General features: G+C 44.4%; 1 protein-coding gene across 2 annotated transcripts; it reads right to left on the bottom strand.

Annotated features, from left to right (window-relative positions):
* Positions 1-20,435: 20,435 nt before the first annotated feature.
* LOC121689496 (alveolar macrophage chemotactic factor-like) lies at positions 20,436-22,334 on the bottom strand. 2 transcript variants are annotated; one of them, XM_042069366.1, is made up of 4 exons: positions 22,083-22,315; positions 21,518-21,653; positions 21,171-21,242; positions 20,436-20,855 (listed from the first exon to the last, which is right to left on the bottom strand). In XM_042069366.1, the coding sequence occupies exons 1-4, from the start codon at positions 22,147-22,149 to the stop codon at positions 20,783-20,785; spliced, it is 348 nt and encodes a 115-aa protein (XP_041925300.1). In that variant the 5' UTR covers positions 22,150-22,315; the 3' UTR covers positions 20,436-20,782. The 2 variants fall into 2 exon arrangements, with proteins under 2 accessions (XP_041925300.1, XP_041925301.1); XM_042069367.1 differs by lacking the exon at positions 21,171-21,242 and having other exon boundaries at positions 22,083-22,334.
* Positions 22,335-23,659: the final 1,325 nt, after the last annotated feature.

Consider the following 23,659-nt stretch of genomic DNA (forward strand, 5'->3'; position numbering starts at 1 on the left):
ACAGCAGTATTGATAGAAACACTCAATAGCATTGAGGCAGAATAGCAATGGTCCTTCCAGCTCATTAAAATCATTAAAGCAGCGGGAAACAAATATCAGTAACAACTGTACAATAACAATTGTACTATGACACTGAATGCCTCCCTGCACATGAACTTTTTTTTTGGAGACCTTGCTGAGAAAGCTAAAAAACATAAACTGGCAAACACACAATTCATAAGGTGGTAAAATTGACTCATACAAATATATTAAAGATCTCCCTTGAGTAAAAAAAAAAAAAACATAGGAAAAAAATTAAGATCTCACCTGAGTCACTTTCCAGGGCTGCTATGGCCAGAAGAAGAAAAGTGATTGTAAGGGCGGTGTTCATGGTTTGTACGGGACCAGAGGGTAAAACACCACGCAGATATTTTTGAGGGGTTTTAAGACCTGCAGTAAAATTAACTAGATGTACCGTAGAGCGGTACAAAATATGACCGCCGCCCAGTCCTACACATTCTCTCCGTAAAAATAAGTCACACTTGTCAATTTGTCTCCATCCCCTACTCTTGCAACTTTTGTCTATGTAAATTAGTGTATGCATGTGTATACATGTGCTTCTCTGTGTGTGTGTTTTCGCTTGTAAGTGTGTGTCGGGGGGTATGGGGTATGTGTGTGTGCGTGTATCTGCTTGCCTGCATGTGTGTTTTTAGGTGTGTGTGTGTGTGTGTATTTATGTGTGTTTGTGCATGCATGTGTGTATGTGTTTGTGTTTATGTGTGTGTGTCTGCATGTGTGTGCATCTTTATGTGTGTGTTTATGTGTGTTCATGAGTGTGTGTGTCTGTGCATGCGTAGTGTAGTCACTAAATGTACACATATATAAATGTATTGTATGGTCCCCCATTAACGGAATTCCACGAAACTTGACATGCATTCAGAGGGTGTCATAATGATCCTACAATTTAAATTCTGTGCAGTTTTGAACCTGTCAGCCAAAGATACCTGCTGTTACAATGCCTCATTTTTGCTTTTTCATTTTTAACTAGGTGCCGGCCCGCCGAGCATTTAATTTGGTTATCAGGTTGCTCGCTATGTTTTTTTCTGCGACAGAGACGACGTTAGTTAGCTTTACTGCAAACGGCTTTTCATTCTCCTTAGAGAACGTTTACAATGTCAATGTCAAAACATGTTAAATAGAGATGATAGGCCTACTCTTAGTTATCTCCTTTGCAGCAGATCTAACATAAACGTTATGCGATCCATTTAATTGGGAACGCGTCTGCAGTCACGAGAGGGAGAGAAAGCAGAAGGTTCCAGCTGGCTTGTCATTGTTGATGATTGATATCTCCTTCTTATAAGAAACTTTAAAAAGGAAATCATGAAGGCAACATTAGTTCCCACTACTGGCCATTTAAAAACTGTGAGAGGGCACAGCCATAGGTACAGCATAGCAGAGCAGGCAGAAGATCATTGAGAAATTAAAGTGAATTAAAGCGTCTGTCTTAAAGCGACAGTGCTCAATTTATACATTAAACAGCATCAAATTAGCAGTATTTTTGAAGCAATTAATATTTTAAAACAAATACTTTTGATACTAAATTATAGGCTATAAAAATTAGTTTTTTATGTGTGTGTCGTGGGGAGGGGGTTGTTGTGCGGCCCGCCGGCCAATTTTCAAAACCCAATGTGGCCCTTGAGCCAAAAAGTTTGCCCACCCCTGCACTATACAGCAAATGAGTGGATATGGGATGGGTTGACATGGCCTCTGGAGGCGACGGATCAAAACGAGAACAATGGTTCTGTGTCATCCTTGTGGGGCTATATGCCCAACAAGTTTCATTGTCCAGGGAATCGTTGACACAAAATTACTGAAGAAAAAAAAAAGAAAAAAAGTCTGGAAGAAAAAAACTCTCTGATTCACTAGTTCACATTCCTGAATTTGCATAAAGACATAAAAGCATAACACATAAAAGCATAATAGAAGAGCATGTTTGGCGAGGTCTCTGGCCATGGTCCTGAAGGGCTTTGTGGAATCGTGCCGGAGTCGACTGCGCAGGCACCCCCTTATTCTTTAATTATGGAAGACGGGAGGCGTAAAGGGAGATGGTGGATTGCGAGCGGAGTTACACCGATGCTGCAACTTCGGGGGGTAGATTGCAAATAAGTAACCTGACTGATTGAAGAAGGAGGTGTGGCAAATTCCGTTGCACTCCTTCCAAACTTCTGTTTTGCCATTTAAATTTATATGACCGGCGTTTCGCTGTGTCTGACCTGCATACACAAAAGTTCATCATACCAGCGTCATGCCACTTGAGGAGGGGCCTTTCATTTACTCCCCTAACTTATTGCAAATATACACTGGTTGCAACTTGTGCTACTTTGTTGAAATTTGGGAAACAACGAGTGAGGTGTTGCAACCGCACAGCCCAGGCTGCTGAAGTGCCGCAAGGACGCAGCAAATTAACTTAAAAATATTATATTTAACCTCACATTATTCAGACCGGCCCCAAAACGTTAACGGCCCACCAGGGATCCTCCTGAAGCACCCGCTTAACCACTCTGGCTATGTTTGCAATAGTTTTGTTATGTACTTTAAACACATGTAGTTCAAGGGTGAAATCTGCACCTTAGAGGGGATGGGTTGATGGTGTATGGATCTCACCTTCTGTGACTGGATACAGTATATGGTTTTGCTGTATATCATATGGTTTGGCTTCACATCTTCATCCACAAGCAATGCCATCTCTGTCACGACACCACCAGGTTCTCCACCAGTCTCTCCTCCTCGTCACTCTGCTCCAACGACCTCCCAATCTAATTCCCCTGTCTACTGATTACCCAATCAGCCAATCTCCCGTCTGCTACTCCCCAGCACCTGTAGCCAATCTCCTACTGCCTATAGAAACCCCTGTCACTCTGCTCTCTGCGTCTGGCCTCTTCAACGGAGACACTTACTCCAGCGCACGGACTGCTCCTTGGTCCCAAACCCAACACCTCGTTTCCGGAATTTCCTGCTACGTCCCAGGTTGTAGAACTTTTATGTTGGACATTTTCTATTGGACTCTTTCTGTTGGACGATTTACTCTTGCAAGATTGGAACCTTTATGTTGGACTGCCTTATTTGTCAAGTCATGATCTTCTGAGCGTTAACTTCACTTCAAGACCTTGTTTAAATTTTCCTGCTTTGGTTGATGTTTACAAATTAAAACGACTTGATTGATCCTAACCTTGTTTCCTGAGTCTGTGTGCCCTGACAGAAGGCCAGACCAGGCAATGGAGCCTCAACCATTAAGAGCTGAACATGTGGATCCCTTCCAAGGAATGGTGGACAATGCACGGCAAACACTTTCCAACTCTGCAACCGTAGCAGCTGCCGCCGCCGCAGCAGCTCCAGTAGCACCTCCAGCTATGATTCCAGCGAACGCAGTGGTGAATCCAGCGCCATATTCTTGAACTCCAGAGGCATGCAAAGGATTTCTGTTGCAATGCTCATTGGCCTGGGAGATGCAGCCACACAGATTCCCTACAGACCGATCGCGAGTAGCCTATATCATCTCTCTGCTCTCGGGGCGTGCCTTGCAATGGGCTGAAAGCGTCTGGAGACAAAATGGCCCCACAGTAGCATCGGTGGACAACTTCGTGGCTCATTTCAAGGAAGTGTTCGACCTACCTGAGGGCGATTCCTCCACCCAAGCAAAACTGCATGCCCTGAGGCAGGGCAGGAAGTCTGTGTCTGAGTATGCAATCCAATTCCGAACCTTGGCTGCTATCAGTGGGTGGAACGAACCAGCACTGCTCACCGTTTTCAGACAAGGGTTGGAACCCTCTCTCCGTCTCCAGCTGTCCCCATATGATGACGCCATCAGGCTAGAGAGATTCATTCAGCTCGCCGTTCGAGTAGCCAACCGCCGAGAGTGCTGCTTCAGGGACCTCCGCCATACCACTTCAGCCTCTGTTCCCCAAATCGATGACGGAAATGCAGCTGCTGGAACAGAAGCAATGCAAGTAGATTCCCTGCGACTCACCCCAGCAGAGCGCCGGCAACGCATGACCCAGAGTCTATGTCTGTACTGTGGGACTTCTGGCCACTACATCACTAGATGCCCTACATGCCCACCACGACCCATGAGTACTCCTCTTGTGCACTACAAACCATTACTCATTGAAGTTGCCCTATCCCATGCTATGTCCACCTACCCAGTCTTTGCTCTCCTGGATTCAGGGTCAGCCGGGAACTTCATTTCCGGGTCCCTTGTCCAGCGTCTCCAGCTCCCGAGGACCCGCTGCACTGCTCCCCCCAACGTCCACTCAATAGTATTACTTACTTATAGTAATAAGCTCTACAATTGGGATACATACGCCCGTCAAAATCACCAGTGGCTTCTTCCTTCTTCTTCGTGGCTAAGAAGGATGGTGGACTTAGACCCTGCATTGATTACCGTGCACTGAATAAGGTCACAGTGAAGTTCAGATATCCCCTTCCACTTGTTCCGGCAGCTCTTGAGCAACTGCGTGATGCCAAGATATTCTCCAAACTGGATCTGAGAAGTGCCTACAATCTAGTCCGTATTCGCCCAGGCGACGAATGGAAGACTGCTTTTGTCACCCCCACGGGTCACTACAAATACCTGGTGATGCCCTACGGTTTGTCTAATGCACCCTCAGTTTTCCAGGGGTTTATCAATGAAGTGTTCAGAGAATATCTCAAACTGTTTGTCATGGTTTTCATTGATGACATACTCATATATTCAGCCAACCCCACAGATCATGTCAAGCACGTCTCCCTGGTCCTGATGAAGTTGCGGGAGTTCCGGCTCTTCGCAAAGTCTGAGAAGTGCCTCTTCCACCAAAACTCCGTGCAATTCTTGGGCTATAACATCAGCGGCCACGGAATCAGTATGGATGACGAGAAGGTGAAGGTGGTCCTCTCCTGGGATGCTCCACACACAGTCAAAGGACTCCAACGCTTCTTAGGGTTTGTAAATTTCTACAGGCGCTTCATCCACGGCTTCAGTCTGACCGCAGCATCCCTCACCTCTCTACTCCGGAACAAACCCAAAAGCCTATCCTGGACTCCTGAAGCTTCAGAGGCCTTCCAGAAGTTGAAACGGGCCTTTGCATCTGCACCAGTCCTTCGCCACCCAGACCCTGAGAAGAAGTTCATCGTTGAGGTGGATCCATCCACCACTGGAGTTGGTGCCGTCCTTCCTCAGTACCAAGGTGATCCTCCTCATCTTCATCCCTGTGCCTACTTCTCTAGGAAGCTTAGCCCAGCAGAACGTAATTATGACATTGGTAATCGTGAATTACTTGCCATCAAGCTAGCCCTGGAGGATTGGAGACACTGGCTTGAGCACCCATTCTCAGTCCTTACTGACCACAAGAATCTCCAATACCTTAAAGAAGCAAAACGACTCAACCCCCGCCAAGCCAGATGGGCCCTCTTTTTCACTCGCTTCGATTTCACCATCAGCTACAGACCTGGATCACGTAATACCAGGGCAGATGCCCTATCAAGAATTCACCTTCCAGAGGAGTCCAGTGAGCAACCTGAACCCATCCTGCCAAATGAGTCCATCTTGAGTCCCATCCTGTGGTCCCTGGATGAGCAGATGGCCGCCGCCAGGGAGTCTGACCCGGCTCCACCGAATACCCCAACTGCTCGTGCCTACGTTCCTCGTCAGCTCAGAATTCAAGTCCTCCCCTCTGCGCACTGCACCCCCAGCACTGGACACCCTGGGACCAACGCCACCCTTACACTTCTCCGAGATCGCTATTGGTGGCCTGGCATGACTCGGGACATCCGCAGGTTTGTTGCAGGATGCCAAGACTGCGCAATGGCAAAAACTCCTCGTCACCTCCCTGTGGGGAAATTGATTCCTCTACCTGTGCCACAACAGCCTTGGTCGCACCTTGGAGTCGACTTTGTCACAGACCTCCCACCGTCCAAATACAATACCTGCATCCTTGTGGTGGTCGACAGATTCTCCAAAGCCTGCAAACTCATTCCACTCAAGAGTCTTCCTACAGCAGCTGAGACAGCAGAGGCCCTATTCACTCACGTGTTCAGAAATTATGGCATCCCTGAAGATGTGGCATCAGACAGAGGACCCCAATTCATTTCCCGCTTCTGGCGAGCCTTTCTCCACCTGATGGGTGTAAGTGTGAGTTTGACGTCTGGCTATCACCCCCAAACAAATGGACAAACAGAACGGAAGGTTCAGGAGATCAGCCGATTCCTTCGAACCTACTGTCACCGGCACCAAAACACCTGGAGTCAATTCTTACCCTGGGCCGAGTATGCGCAGAACTCTCTGCGTCAACCTTCCACTAGCCTGAAACCATTCCAATGCATCCTTGGTCACCAACCTCCACTGTTCCCCTGGACGGCAGAATCTTCTGATGTCCCTGCCGTAGACCATTGGTATCAGGAAAGTGAGAGGGTCTGGGGTGAAGCACACCACCATCTACAGCGGGCCGTCAATCGCCAAATTTGCCATGCCAACGTACGACGATCCTTAGCACCGGAGTATGAAGTGGGTCATAAGGTGTGGCTGTCTACCCGGGACATCAGAATGCGTCTCCCATGCAAAAAACGTAGCCCTCAATACATCGGCCCCTTCACCATAACTCACCGGATCAACACTGTCACCTATCGCCTCCAGCTCCCTGCTAATTACCGAATCCACCCGACTTTCCATGTGTCTCTTCTAAAACCCTTTAACTCATCTCTCTCTCCTTCCTCCACAGAGCCTGGTGCCGCTGTTGATCCCCCCTTGCCGCTTTTCCTGGACGAGGGTCCTGTCTATGCCATCCGCGACATCCTGGACTCTCGGCGTCGCAGAGGTCTGTTGGAATACCTGGTCGACTGGGAGGGCTACGGTCCAGAGGACCAGTCCTGGGTGCGCCGATCTGACGTCCTGGACCCAGCCCTCCTTGCTGAGTTCCATCGCACCCATCCCTGTCGACCAGCCCCCCGTGGCCGACCGCGACGCCGTGTCACCTCGTCCCTGGAAGCGGCTCCTGAAGGGGGGGGGTAATGTCATGACACCACCAGGTTCTCCACCAGTCTCTCCTCCTCGTCACTCTGCTCCAACGACCTCCCAATCTAATTCCCCTGTCTACTGATTACCCAATCAGCCAATCTCCCGTCTGCTACTCCCCAGCACCTGTAGCCAATCTCCTACTGCCTATAGAAACCCCTGTCACTCTGCTCTCTGCGTCTGGCCTCTTCAACGGAGACACTTACTCCAGCGGACGGACTGCTCCTTGTTCCCAAACCCAACTCCTCGTTTCCGGAATTTCCTGCTACGTCCCAGGTTGTAGAACTTTTATGTTGGACATTTTCTATTGGACTCTTTCTGTTGGACGATTTACTCTTGCAAGATTGGAACCTTTATGTTGGACTGCCTTATTTGTCAAGTCATGATCTTCTGAGCGTTAACTTCACTTCAAGACCTTGTTTAAATTTTCCTGCTTTGGTTGATGTTTACAAATTAAAACGACTTGATTGATCCTAACCTTGTTTCCTGAGTCTGTGTGTCTCCCTCCACTAGAGGAAAAACAGCAGGAAGCACTATGCATCGTTGATCTTGACGTCGTCTAAAGGAGAAACTACTGGATCATCTGAGGTAAAAACAAGTCTTTTTTTATGTTATTACTACTTGTTATCCATGTTATTACTTCAAAATCGTTTTTAAAAGTTATTTTTGCTGGTAATTACACCTTGTATGCATGGCCATAACATAATGCGTGTGTGCGTTCACTTCAGCTGATATGACAGCTGGTATTTTAGCACACCGTAATCTTTAGTAAACTCATTATTTTCAGTCATTTCTGGGGGGTTACTATATGTCAACCAAGATTACAGACCTACTAGGACTGACATTTTAACGATTTGTTCTATTTTGAACGATGTTCCTTGCTTGTCAGTTGATACAGAAAACTAGCTTAGTTAGGTAACGTTAGCATCAGAAGAGGCTGCAACATGTCCCTGACGCGTATTCGCGATAAAGTTCACTCCCGTGCTTCATGACTGCCAACTTTATATCAAGTACACCTAATCGGTATTTTATTGTCAAATAAACCTTTCATTCCTTCGTAATATGTATAGCACGATTTACAGTTGTTTGTAGCCAAATTGCTTAGCTTACTTGGATAGAAACATCTGACATGAATGACAACGTTAATGTTACCGACGTGAAGACTGAGTTGATCACCGATGGTGTAACGTAAGGATTTTATTCAGTGACTGCTGTTTTCATGAATACATGACTGAAGATTTGTTATAAATGTGTCTTAGTATTGTTTAGCTTTTAGGCTGTAAGGTTGGCTGCTACGATTATGAGGTTTTTGGGTGGCTAACTATGATGGGAGCTCATACACCCAAGCCTACTTGTCGACACATTATTTTCTAAGGGTTTTGTCTTTACGCAACTGCAGTAGCCTATGCATGGTGTGTATGTGTATACATACGCTGTTTAGATGTTTTCTGTGATATCTCCTGACTCATGTTCATGAATCAATGTTTGCTTGTAAGCTGGTATGCTATGTATGGTTTAGCCAAGACAATAACACCTAGTGAGCTCTGAGACTAATGTTACCTCTCCAAGCAATATTGGAGTCCTTCAGTGACAATAATACTTTTAGTGAAAAGAGTCATGGTTGGTGGTGATTAAGATTATGTGGAAGTAATGTAAAATAAAACTAAACAACCTATTTACTATCAGACCTGTGATTTTTTGTTATTTTAGATGGAGGGAGAGAAGTATGTGCAACTGAGGTGAAAGCAGCCGACTGCTGATGGCAAACATGACCCCAAGGACCACGGTGGCATGGACATGGGACATGGATGGGTAGTTTCTGGATGAAGAGGAAGACAATGATGTGGTAGAGGAGGAGAGTAATCTCCCATCATCCTCAGCTGGGTAAGCATGTTTGTGTGTGTGTGTGTGTGTGTGTTCACCCAACTGGGCGTATGCACATTTCTGGTTGTGATAAGAGTGTTGCTTATAACAATAATGACAGGGATTATAGTGATAATAGTTTGGTTAGATTTGTAATTCAATTTCTAATTTTCTTATCTGACAATTTCTTTATTTTGAGCTTGGTCAAGTCTAACACAGACAGGGACACCAACTCCAGTAGCATTTACACCTCATCGTCTGCTAGGCTTAGATGGACACACACACACACACACACCACAGCTGTGACAACACACACACACGGATCTGGTGTGAATGCGGCGTTAGTGTATCACCTTATGTGTAGGGCAAATGATATCGATAATTATATATTGTATCAAATTATATGCTGTATGGTTGTTAAATGTATTGAATTTCTTCTAATGTTTTAATTGTTTATATGTGTGAATGTTAATATGAATTGATGCTTTGTTCATCATGTTAAAGTATTTTGTTGATCTTTGTTATACTGTTGTCTTGTCATTCTTGTAGTTCTAATAGTTACTGCTTGTTTGTAAACATATGTTTTGTTATTTACCTGAAGTTGTTGTTCCTGATTATTTAATGAAATTGTTAAAGACTTATCTAAATAAAATGATTTATTTCTACTTTTGTAAACCTAACACATGTGCCAGTGTCTCTTATTCTTGTTTTCATAGTAGAATGAAGCACACGGAGAAGCAGTTACCATCTGGCTAGTCTTTATTTCAGCCTTTATCTTTCCTCCCCACAATTGATTTAGCCTCTTCAGAGTACAGTAAGACATCCTATATTTAGCTATGCATCTTGTTTTGATGGTAAAACATCTTATATTTGTTACATGACCATTATATCTGTGTATTTTTGGTCAGATGTCAAACCAGGAAAGGAAAACATCCTACTCTTTAAAAATTCTACATGTTACTGCGACTTGCAGTTATGAGTAAATTAATCATAACTTCTGAACCAAAGGTGATTGTTACGATTATGGACTTTTTTCTGTTTACCTCTAGAGGTCGCCAAATCTTGTGATTCCCTTTGCTGTGGTTTTCCTATCCAATTAACCTGTTAACTGACCCACCTGTTCTCTGTTTATCAGCCATGTGACTTGTTTAGCCAATTCCCTCATAGTATTTAAGCTGGTCTTTTCACATTGTCTTTGAGTCTTCACTGAACCTTATGTGAGTAGCCTCGTGTTTTTTTTGTCTACTGAGACCTGTATTCTGACTGCTTTGCCTGTTTTTGACCCTGGACTGTTGCTACGTTGTTTCTCCTTTGGATTACCCTGTGGATCTGTTTGCCTTTCCTGGACTGCTCTTGTTGCTAACTCAGCCTGTCTGTTCGACCCCGATTTTGGATTACCGCATTGGATTATTCTGCCTGCATTCCCTGTGTTGTTGGAGGAATTAAGAACTGTAATTTTGGTTTGGATTTTTTGTACACGATCTTCTGTGCTTTTTGGGACTTTGCCTTTTTGTGGAATAAACTCTTAACTAGACTTTCTGCTGCTTCGCAATTGAGTCACAATGAGAAAACAGGCAGTTCCTGGTAGTTCAGGGGATTGTTCCAGCGCTACCACTCCGGATACCCGGGTTCAAGACCCGAGTGTAACAGAAGACTCAACCATGAATGACTCAGCGCAAGCATCAGCCAATGCACCTACTACTGTTAATGTGGCAGCTTCTGAATTTGAAATGATAATAGCAGCTCTCAATAGTTTTGGTGCTACTATGGATACTCATGGGCAAGCGCTTACTTGTCAGCAACATACTCTAGCCCGCCATGACCATCTTCAGCAGCTTGTTCAGTCAAAGCAGAATCCTGGACCCACGCCACCTGGTGGAAACCCAGGGCAGCCCTTACCCTTTGTTCCGCCGGACCCGCTTCAACCCGTATCACCGCCACCTCCACATCATGGCACTGAGCCACGTCTACCGGCTCCTCAACGATACGATGGCAACCCAGGTGGGTGTCGCGGTTTCCTAACACAATGCCAGTTGTCTTTTGAGCTGCAGCCCACTGCTTTCCCTTCTGCTAGGTCCAGAATTGCTTATATAATTACCCTCTTGACTGACAAGGCTTTAGGCTGGGCCACCGCAATTTGGCAGAGACGGGGTCCAGAATGCTTGGATATCATTCTTTTCACTAATGAAATGCTGTGGATTTTTGACCAGTCTGCCTCGGGCCAAGAGGCAGCTAAGCAACTCTTGCTGCTCCGCCAAGGGAGGGACAGTGTTTCCAATTATGCTATTTCTTTCAGAACTCTGGCCACTGAAAGTGGCTGGAATGAGACTGCCCTCATCTCAGCTTTCTTAAATGGCTTGTCTGACTCATTGAAAGACTGTTTAGCTGCAACTGAGTGCCCCAATGATCTTGAGGCCATCATCGTCTCCAAGAGCGTCGTCGGAACCATACCAGCTTCCAGAGCCAACCTGTGCCACTAAACTCTTCCTGGAACCCTCCTACTACCACTGAGACCACAGAACCAATGCAGATTGGACGAGCACGTCTCTCGCAGGCAGAGAGGGACCGCCGACGAAGAGAGAGGTGTTGCATCTACTGCGGCAAATCAGGCCATTTCAGACTTTCTTGCCCTGAACTTCTGGGAAAAGATCAGTCCCGTCCAGCCGAGGGAGGGCTGTGACGGGGGTCACTCTGTCTCCCTAGCTCCCAGGCGCAGGAGTCTACCTTTCAGTCACTCTGGCCTGGGGAGAGCTGAGCCATTCCTGTCGGGCCTTAGTGGACTCTGGTGCTGCTGGGAATTTTATGGACACTGCCCTTGCCCAAAGACTGAAGATTCCCCAAGTTGCATTAGAGACTCCACTGTCTGTTTCTGCTCTGGATGGCCAACCTCTGGGGAGTGGGAAGGTTACCTCCGCCACCTCCCCTCTTCGCCTTTATGTTGGGAACCATAATGAGGATATTTTCTTACACTTGATTGGTTCTCCAGAATTTCCTGTTGTCCTGGGTTTCCCCTGGCTAAACCGTCATAATCCGCATATTGATTGGTCAACGGGGTCCGTCCTAGAGTGGGGCCCTACTTGCCATGCCACCTGCCTCTTCTCAGGTCCTTCCCCTGCGCCCAAGTCTCCAGATCCCACCGAGTTGAACAGTGTTCGAAGGAGGTATTTAGCAAACAAAGGGCCTGCACACTTCCTCTACACAGATCGTATACAAGGATACAAGGATACAAGGAAGTTTATTGTCACATGCATATAGTTACTGGAAGTAAGAAATGCAGTGAAATTATGTCTGGTGTCAGCCTATTTGTGCATTAATGGGGGGGGGGGGGGTAAAAAGTGCAGTAGAAGAGGGGTTTAGTAGATTAAGTGGCAAGGGCTGCATAAAAAAGGTGGGGGAGGATTGGGATTGGGTGGGGGGCACCAACAAGGAGCACCCAAGAGCAACAGGGGCAAGGAAAAACTCCCTTACCAAGGAAGAAACCTTGGGCAGATCCACGGCTCAAGGGGCTAACCCAACTGCCAGGGGTCTTGGTGTGTATGATTGTTCCATAGAGCTTTTGCCAGGAACCAGTCCCCCACGTGGTCGGATCTTTTCTCTCTCTGTCCCTGAACGGAGGGCCAGGGATGATTACATCAAGGATGCCCTCTCCACTGGTTTTATACGCCCTTCCACATCTCCTGCTGGTGCAGGTTTTTTCTTCGTTGGGAAAAAAGATGGAGGTCTGCGTCCCTGTATAGAGGGACTGAATGGGATCACTGTACGCAACCGATATCCACTTCCATTGATTTCTACAGCCTTTGATCTCTTACAAGGTGCCACCATTTTTTTGAAGTTGGATCTTCGCAATGCTTATCATCTCATCCGCATCAGAGAAGGTGATGAGTGGAAAACTGCTTTCAACACTCCCTCGGGACACTATGAATATCAAGTGATGCCTTTTGACTCACCAATGCCCCAGCAGTTTTCCAAGCCTTGATAAATGATGTTCTGCGTGATATGATCAATCATTTTGTTTTTGTTTATCTGGACGACATTTTAATTTCTTTCCAAGTCACTTCATGAGCATTGCCAACATGTACGTCAGGTCCTTCAAAGGCTCCTAAAGAATCACCTTTTCTTTAAGCCGGAGAAGTGTGAGTTTCATGTCACAGAAGTTTCATTTCTTGGGTTCGTCATCAAGCAGGGGCAGGTCCTGATGGATCCAAGGAAGACTAAAGCTGTGCGAGACTGGTCCATTCCAAGGTCTGTGAAGGAGGTTCAGCAGTTTCTTGAATTTGCAAACTTCTACCGGAGGTTCATCAGAGGTTTTAGTTTGGTGGCTGCGCCTATCTCTGCTCTCACCAGGAAAATTGGATCGCCTTTTGAATGGACTCCTGAGGCAGATCAGGCTTTCCGAAGCCTAAAGGAGCGTTTTTCTTCAGCGCCTATTCTGACTGTGCCTGATCCGTCACTGCCTTTTATTGTCGAGGTAGATGCCTCCAGTGTTGGCGTGGGAGCTGTCTTGTCTCAGCGCTCAGCTGATGGGAAGGTGCATCCGTGCGCTTTTTTTTCTCATCGCCTTACACCTACTGAGGCAAGATATGATGTTGGTGATCGGGAACTTCTGGCGGTAAAATTGGCCCTTGAAGAGTGACGTCACTGGCTGGAAGGAGCCCAGCATCCTTTTTTGGTTTGGACAGACCACCGCAACCTGGAATACCTCCAGCAGGCCAAACGTTTGAACCCTCGGCAAGCTCGGTGGGCATTATTCTTCGTTCGTTTCGACTTCACTTTGTCCTATCGACCTGGTTCCAAACACAGGAAACCCGATGCCCTCTCCAGGCAGTTTCTGCCTGACAATAAGGAGGAGGAGATCAGACCAGTTATCCCGGTGGCCAGAATTATTGCACCTGTCCGTTGGGGAATCGAGTCGGTTGTCAGACGGGCTCTTCAGCAGGATCTGGACCCCGGCTTGGCACCAGCTGGAAAACTGTTTGTTCCCAGAAGAGCACGGTCTGAAGTTCTCCAGTGGGGTCACTCCTCACACCTCACCGCACACCCGGGTGCCAAAAGAACTCTGGAGTTTCTGAGGTGACTCTTTTGGTGGCCCGAGATGGAGAGGGAGGTTAAGGACTTTGTTTCAGCCTGTGCTACATGTGTCCAAAGCAAAGACCTGCGTCAGCATCCCCAAGGGTTGCTCCTACCACTTCCAACTCCCAGTCGGCCCTGGTCGCACCTGTCCATGGACTTCATCACGGGTCTTCCAATCTCAGAAGGTAACACGGTCATTTTGGTTATTGTTGACAGATTCTCTAGAGCCTGTCGTTTGATTTCACTGCCTAAATTACCTTCTGCACTTGAGACTGCTAAAGTGGTTTTTCTCCATGTTTTCCGAGTGTTTGGCCTGCCGCAAGACATCGTCTCTGACAGAGGTCCCCAGTTCTCCTCCTGCGTCTGGCGGGCCATCTTCCGACTCATCGGGGCCACTGCCAGCCTGTCTTCTGGGTTCCACCCGCAGTCCAATAGCCAGACAGAAAGGGTTAACCAGGAGATGGAGACGACACTTCAGAGCTTGGTCGCTGACAACCCTTCATCATGGAGCTCCAAGTTACCGTGGGCGGAGTATGCTCATAATGCCCTCCAATCCTCCTCCACTGGGCTATCTCCATTCCAGTGCCAGTTTGGGTTCCAGCCACCCTTGTTCCCTGAGCAAGAGGGTGAAGTGGGGGTACCTTCAGCGCTGCATTTTGTGAGGCGGTGCAGACGGACCTGGAAAAAGTTTCGTCAGGCACTACTCCGCACTGCCAGACGGAGCCAGGTGCAAGCGAACAGTCACAGAAGGCCAGCTCCTCGCTTCCGCCTGGGACAGAAGGTCTGGTTATCCGCCAGAAACCTACCGTTACGGGTGGAATCCCGTAAGCTTGCCCCACGCTATGTTGGTCCTTTTAGGATTACCCACCGGGTCAATCCAGTCGCCTACAGACTCCAATTGCCCCGATCCATGAAAATCCACCCCACTTTTCATGTTCGTACCCCCTCCCCCACCTCGGATGGTTGATGGTCACCCGGTCTACACAGTCCGCCGGCTGCTGGATTCCCGGCGGGTCCGGCGGTCTATTCAATACCTTGTGGATTGGGAGGGTTATGGTCCTGAAGAACGTTCATGGATTCCTTCTCGGAACATTGTCGACAAGGCCCTGATCAGAGACTTTCACCAACAGCATCCTGATCGTCCTGGGAACGCCAGGAGATGTTCCTAGAGGGGGGGGGTTCTGTTACGATTATGGACTTTTTTCTGTTTACCTCTAGAGGTCGCCAAATCTTGTGATTCCCTTTGCTGTGGTTTTCCTACCTAATTAACCTGTTAACTGACCCACCTGTTCTCTGTTTATCAGCCATGTGACTTGTTTAGCCAATTCCCTCATAGTATTTAAGCTGGTCTTTTCACATTGTCTTTGAGTCTTCACTGAACCTTATGTGAGTAGCCTCGTGGTTTTTTGTCTACTGAGACCTGTATTCTGACTGCTTTGCCTGTTTTTGACCCTGGACTGTTGCTACGTTGTTTCTCCTTTGGATTACCCTGTGGATCTGTTTGCCTTTCCTGGACTGCTCTTGTTGCTAACTCAGCCTGTCTGTTCGACCCCGATTTTGGATTACCCCATTGGATTATTCTGCCTGCATTCCCTGTGTTGTTGGAGGAATTAAGAACTGTAATTTTGGTTTGGATTTTTTGTACACGATCTTCTGTGCTTTTTGGGACTTTGCCTTTTTGTGGAATAAACTCTTAACTAGACTTTCTGCTGCTTCGCAATTGAGTCACACTCAGTTCCTGGTAGTTCAGGGGATTGTTCCAGGGCTACCACTCTGGAGACCCGGGTTCAAGACCCGAGTGTAACAGTGATAAATTGATTCTGTTTTTTCACTGAGGAGATCACAACACTGTCGATCTTTCACACACTATATCTACAATAGACATTAGGTGAAAATCAAGATTCATCTTTACAAATTGATATTTTCGTGTTTTTTGATGTTGAATTTTGAAGGTATTGTTTAAAAACAATGTGTTACACTCAAACTTATTAACTATGATATGTACCATTTTAAAGGGCTAGTTCTCCTGATTACAATGGTGGGTATATCTTATCTCTGCCATGTAGCATGGCCACACAATAAGCCTTTTTGTCTCACAAGGGCATCAAGTATGAAAAATCGGAATGTTTCGTGCCGTCTGCAAAGGTCTAATACATTTATCATAACTTTTGAATAAAAGGTGATAGATTGATTCTGTTTTCATCACTGAGTAGAGGACAAAATTGTGAATCTCCCATACACTAAGTTGTTCTCTATCTACAACAGAAATTGGGGGGGAAATGAGATTAATCTTGACAAACTGATAGTTTTGTGTTTTTTGGGGTTGAATTTTAAAGATATTTTTAAAAAAAAAATATGTGTTCTCCTCAAAATTATTAATTATATTTTATACCATTTGAAAGGGCTATTTCTCCTGATTATAATGGTGGGTAAATTGTATCTCTGTCATGTAGCATAATCACACAATAAGCCTTTTTGTGCCATAAGGCCATCGAGTATGGAAAAAATGGAATGTTCGGCGCGGTCTGCAAAGGGTTAAGCCTTGTTAACGCAGTAGGTATCGTGTCAGTGTCATAATCTAAAGGTTGTGAGTTCGATCCTCACACAGGGCACAATGCTTTTTTTTTTTATCAACTATAGTGATAAACCATGGTTATCGGGGTTACCCCATGGTTAATCCATGGTTAATTTTCGTAAGGGTTGGGAGCTGTATGCAACCCTGAACTGATCCCATCTCAAGAGGCAGGTTGACATGTGATTCATGGTCATACACTTTCAATTTACAGGCCAAAAATAATTCTTCTGTAGGGACTTTCTGTTTGTGTGTGTGTGCATGTGTGTGTCAGAGAGCGAACATTTTGTCGACACCCAAGCACAGTCTCAGTCCTTCAGAAGGTCAGGCGACAGTGAAGAGAGACCCACCCTGTTGCCTTAAAATGCTAAACATTAGTCACTCTGAGAGTCATCGTTGTGCATGGTGTTTTGTAATTGATTTGTATATTTGCTGAAACCACGTCCTTTTTTTCGGCTGCTTAAGCAATACCCTGCCACACTAAAGTGTATGTTCAGGGTAAAATGTCACTGAAGGCACATTACAAAACACAAAGCACATTCAGTTTGGACGAATAGCATAAAGTGGGTGACTGTTTGCTTCATCTTTACCTCATTCCTAATGAAACGTACAGTACCAGAGATCAGATATATTCATGTTGACTGCAAATGCATAAAACAAATATATTAAACTACAAGCATCATACAGAAAAATCACATGTTTTTTCACATCTAGTTATTAATTCACAGGACATTCAATTGACTAGTTGCATGAAAGGCTCTCAATGAGCTCGTTTGTTTCCTGTGGAGCCCGGTGTGTTTGAACCTGCCGCTATTTTGAATGTAATTAGAGTCTACGTCCTTCTTTATCGTAACGTGCTAATTCACAAGGTGCAACACCCAACCAGGTCCGTGTAGACAATAATTACAGATAATTACATTAAGAATAATGTAATTATAGAACTAATCATAGTTCCAATACAATGCCACAAAAGTAAAGGTAAATTAGCTGGCAATGGTAAAATATAGCTTAAATAAGCAATATTGTTTGCAGGACAGGGCTAAATTTGCTCAGGAAACTGCCCGTCTGCCCTCTCTGACTGAGCTGCCCATTACCTATATATATAGCCTAAATAATTTTCAGGGATTAAAGTTATCAGTCGCTATGACTGATATTCATCAATTTATTTCCATAGAGGCCCTGATATCATTGTAGATCCATGTCGTAGAAAAACGAAATGTCACTTTTATTTTTAGGCTATGTTATTTTGACATTCACATCATTCGCTGAGCGCAGATAGGTGCGTCTGAAATGTCAGCTGGAATAGTGATGTGAGTCATGAGCAGAGATGTCTTTGGATGTTTCAAGTGGGCTACCTGAAACTTTGAACATTCAAATTCTGTTAGAAAAAACTTTGAGTAGCCTAGCCTAGTGCAGGTAGAAGCATATTTTTTTCCAATGTCATTAACGTGAACAATATTAGACAGCTAATCTTATGTTGCATTTTGCATGTGAAAACATGATGTAGATCCTTTTGAAATCCCCTTTGTAATCCATTTTCGAATATCCATTTTAAAACTGGACAACTAGTGCTACCTCGCTATGACCAGAGAATGTCTAATAATGGGCTCTGCTTGCAATAACTGCGAACTGGAATCCACACATTTTGGAACTTCTAGCTCCCTTGCACCTCAAATCAAATGGACTTGAGACTGTCACGTTGGATTTAAGAATTTGTGTTAAATTGAGAAGGGGCAATAAAGTTTTGAAATAAGATTAATTATTATTTTGTACATAAAATAATTAAGGGGGTATGGTTGTTTTTTAAGGGGATGATGCCCCCTCAAGCCCTCTCGTGACTCCGGGCCTGGATAGTTGGCTGATCAAACTTTTGCCAATTTAAAAAAAGCTTAACTCAAGTCGTGATTCAAAGACCGCTGTTCGCCAGCAGCAGCATCCATCTTCTTTGTTTTCAAGTAGCAGGAAATTCACGCGTAACTGTCGTCGACTCTATACACGATGTGATTGGCCTGATAGAAGTTTCATTTTTCCAGCTCGCAAGCCAACGGAGAGTTGCTAGACTACACTGGCTGCAGGGACGTGCACAGGAATTTTGAGGGGCAGTTGCTCTGACCTGAAAAAAGGGCACCCCCCCCCCCCAACAAAAAAGAAAAAAACTCACGGGCTATACACGGGTTTCCCGTTTACCAACAAAACTACAGTAGATGCGCGCACTGCTGTAAGCTACAATCATATTTTTTGTATACCCCTATTGTCTCAATGATAATAACATCTCATTTCAGAGTTTGCCGTTCATTTGCATTTTAATATAACTTCGTATTTTGTCATTTTTGGCGAAGACATGCATTCCGTTAGGGATATTGAACATATTGAAAATTCCTTAACCATCGTGATTTCGAATTGGTGCAGTTTTCAGCACAAAAACTAATTTTATTCTTTTCATGGACAGCACTGCTCTATGCTGTTCTATGGTGCTTTCTGCCTCTTAGCTGCGCACGCATGTTTTCATGACGTTGCATAGAAATCCATGTAGGCCTATACGAAGGACTGAGAATAACAGGGTCTTTATTAAAATATATATATACACAAAAAAGTAAAACGCTGAAATACAGCACTCAATCACCTTAACTACTGTTATTTATTAAAGGTTTTTCCACCTCAACACCCCCCCCAAATAAATAAATCGAGGTATCAAACCGTGGGTCAAAAATCGTGATACAAACCGAATCGTGAGTTTGGTGTATCGATACAGCCCTAATAGGCTATTACAAGTGGAGAGAGACGTGTGGCAACCAAGGTTGAGGTTAGCGTCTTGAAGTTGATGGTCGCAGCGCTGCCTTGAAGTCAACGGTGGGGGTATTAAACACCATTGAGTGACCAAGAAACACAACAATTCTGGATCTCAGTTCATCACTACCGGGATATCTGCTCCTATCCACATGTGATGATGATACGATAAGTAGAAACAGTGGTTCTGTAAAAATCACGACACAGAGCTCTAGACAACAGCACTTAGCTGCTTTAGATCACTTTGTGTCTAGTGTGAGAATGACTTGACAGTTACAGTATGTGCTGTCACTTGTTGCTAAGTAGGCCTACCATTACTGAGTAAGTCATTTTGAATTCTGGACAAGGGGACACTATTCTCAATTTTTTTCCATCCCCACAAACTCCAGTCGTCCATAGACCTTTGTCAGCTCTATCTGTAATCTGTGGTCTTTGTGTCCCACTGGTGGTGGGACGTGGCCACCACCCAGTACCCATACCACAGGTGCAAGCTGAGAATTTTGACACGATTTCTGGCAAGACGACAGATATGCAATATGTACAAAATACTGTAAGCTAGTACCTGCCATTTGGTGACTTTGCTAAAGTGCACAAACTTTGTGTGTTATGTGGAGTATCATGACAAAAGTCTGGAAATGGTCTACCCAAAGCCCACTCAGGTGAAAAAAAGTATAAAATAACAAAACAAATTGTTTAAAAATAGCCATATTTAATAAATAGTCATAATTCACATTTTGATGATGTAACAGACTGACACAAAGACTGAATGACAAAGATGTCAACAACTACAAAAATACATATACAAATATATAAAATATTTAAGAAATGTATTCACATTTACCGTGTACTGCAGTTTGCATAATCATCTCATAACTATAACCATCTCATGAAGGCATTTTATTGAATAAAAAAAAAGAAAATAATTGTTATTATTATCAGTATTATTATAAGCACTTTAAAAATCATTTAATTAATTACAAGCTTGATTAATTAATTGAAATGTATCATGAAATAATCATATAGCATGTGTATTAATCACGTGATGTGTTTCACATACAGTAGCCTATCCAACAACCAAAACTATTTAACATAACATTTTTCTTGCAATTAAATAATCAATTTAAATTTGTGCATTACTGCATTTATTGTGTTTATTGTGAAATTGGTATACATAGAGATAGTTAATTACCCCTGAAAAACATTTTCATTGCAAAAAATGGCAAAAGTGCAAAATCTTCTTCCATCAATAACATCAACAAACTTGTTCTTCCATCAATAACATCAACAAACGTTTGATTCTCATCTGCATACAGAAATAGTCTTGAACTGTATCCCACCACATCTCTCTGCACCCAATTTTGACTGGTTGGCGATCAGAGACCTCAACACCAAGAGTCTGACTTGGAGTGTGAAGCATGCATTCTTCTCCCTCCTAGGTTTCTCCTCAACCTCGTTTTGACAGGGCATCAGTTGTCTGCAGTAGTCATGGTCTCCGGGGTGCTAGTGGGGCTGATGTTGGCAGCTACCCTCAGCCTGATGCTGGAAAAGAGAGAAGGAAAATGAGTGGTGAAGAGAGGAAGATATGGGACATAGGTGCTCTAACAATTCAGTCATGCAAAGACTGTATAATCTTTATGAACAGATGTTTTATCGTATAGTTTTAATCTGTTAAAGAAACAGTCCATAAGATAAGTGTAGTGCTAAGTGATATGCCTTTATCAGTTGAGTGAACTAAATGAGGTATAGACTGAAAGTACAACCTTTTAGGAGTAGGCTAAATAATTTGCTTAGTAAATTCACTTTGGACAAAAGCGTATCCATAACCATAACCATATGACTAATATAAAAACTTACATTTCTTCCAGTTTTATAATTGATTTTGCTGTAGGATCAACACATAGTGTTTTTCCTCTCTGGAAATGAATGCTATGAAATGAAGAAAAAATATAAGTTACCACTAGAGGAAAATATATAAAACTTTTTCAGAGATTGATTTCAACATAGGAACATAAAATTCATCATCTTTAATATGAAAGCACATTCTAGCTGTTTACTATGAGTAACTTAGCATATAACTTCAGTGAGCACCCATAGGTTAAGCACTCATGTGTCTGCGTAAAAATGTACAAGTAGGCTACTTCTTTAACTGCCTGACATTACTATAGGAAACTAAGGGTTGCTACAGGCTTCTTTTAACTCACATGACTTCCTCTTTATTGCAGAAGGGCCCAGCTGGGAAACGCTCAATCCTCTTTACCATCTTCCCCTTAATGGTTGCACATTTATTATCCGGGGCATTTTGAATACATTTGCAACGGTGGTTTCTTGATATGGTAGCTGAAACAACATAAAAAAGACAACAAATGAGAAATTCTCTTGAATGAACCCTCTCTGGTGGACCTTAAATGGCATTTTATTTTATGTCTAAAGAAAAATCTGCATTTCAGCCTGATTAAAGACAGTTAATAATAGAGCAAGCTAATTATCAACCATGCGATACACAGCATAAGGCTACTACTTCTACTCTACCTCTACCTACCGTAGCAATCAGCACCGAGAGGCCGTACTGTAGGTTACACTGATTCTACAACAGTGTAAGGGTACAAAAGTACAAAGGGTCGTTGTTAGGCACGACGTGCAGCGGAGACATTGGCTAACGATTTGACACACATAGATAGATAGATAGATAGATAGATAGATAGATAGATAGATACTTTATTGATCCCCGAGGGGAAATTCATGACCTGTAATATTGGATGAACTCACCGGATTCTGTTCCCAGTGCCGCTAAGGCGACAAGAAGAAAAAATGACACCGTAAATATGGCATTCATGATTCGTCCGTCAAACGGTGAGAGCTAATGACCTTAAATCTGCACTGTTTTCTTTCTCTCCCGAGTCCCGGTTGAACGAGTCTGAGTGGAATACAACCCATTTATAGGCTACAGTACACGAAGGATGGGGTGGGTGGCTCCAGCCCCCTCTTCCAGCGAATTTTGTCGTACATGGACTTCCTCCCAGCCCTCACCACCTGCAAGTCTGATCAGGCATACTCTAAGCTTTTCTGGATCTCTCATTTTGTTACTTTCCACAGCTGTTGCAATTTGACACGGCCAGATTTATCTCCCCCGCAGGTGCGCAGCTATCCATTTTTGAGGGGTATGCAACAACAATATTGGCGCCCCCCCAAAAAACCCCCCCCCCCCAAAAAAACACAAACAACTAAATCAAAACAAAAGGCCAATCATTTACACTATTACTGTGCATTAGTGCAGGGGTCCCCAACCTTTTATGTACCATGGACCAGTTTGTTTCCTATTTTTTTTTCACGGACGGGGGGGGGTTACATGAAAAGAACTAGCTCCAGTTATGTATGAACAGTGAAGGTAACGATCTCTTAAACATGTGAAAAACGTGAACTTGAAGAAGTGAAAATTGAACAATATGAACTATGAATATTGAACAACTTGAAGCTACATCTATAAGTGTGAACATGCTTAACAAAATATGGGAACAAAACATGGGAACTAAACGTGCATTACGAATATAATCAGTGGGAGCCCTGTTCTTATTTCCCTGCAACAAGAAGGTTCCATCTGGGGTTGATGGAAGACAGTGACACTCGGCCTCGCATAGATACGTGGTCTGCGCTGACAAGTTAGGACTATTCGGGATAATGACAAATGGGTTGCGGACCCACTCATTGGTTTGCCGTGGATCTTTGGAGGATGGGAAGTAACGCTCAAACTCATTTGAAAGCGCAACAAGGTGAGCGCAACCAGCTGTGAGAGAAAGGGCCATGCCTCAGTCTCTCCCAAAACCCCCACTATGTTTGGAACATATCAAATACACCCTGGTCCACTCGTCGTCCCCACAAATCAAGCTTAAATGCAGTGACTTTATCTGCCAGTTTAAAGACAGTCGTCATTCTCTCCTGGAGTGACAGGTTGAGGTCATTAAGCAACCCGAATATGTCACACGGGTAAGCGAGTTTTGACACCCAGTCCTCATCACTAAAATGTGCAGCTGACTTTTTTCTGTAAGAAATCTCTGCAGCGGCTCTCGCAACTCAAACACTCTGGCCAGTGACCTGCTAAAGATGCTTGTTTTTTGTTGCTCATTCTAGCAGTTTAGCTAACTTCGTGTGACACTACCGCTCACTAAGAAGGTGAAGTGAGCTGACCTGAGGCTGCGCAGCGCTGAAGGCAATATGTAAAAGTGTTGAAGGCGGGACAGACAGACGTAAGAAAATAGACCTTGCAAAATGCAAACATGCGTGCAATCAAACAACTGCATATAGGCCTATGCCATGTAAAAACGTGACATTATTGCGAATTAAATTTA

Source organism: Alosa sapidissima, chromosome 18 (genome assembly GCF_018492685.1).
Source record: "Alosa sapidissima isolate fAloSap1 chromosome 18, fAloSap1.pri, whole genome shotgun sequence".
In the NCBI taxonomy this organism is placed as follows: Eukaryota; Metazoa; Chordata; class Actinopteri; order Clupeiformes; family Clupeidae; genus Alosa; species Alosa sapidissima.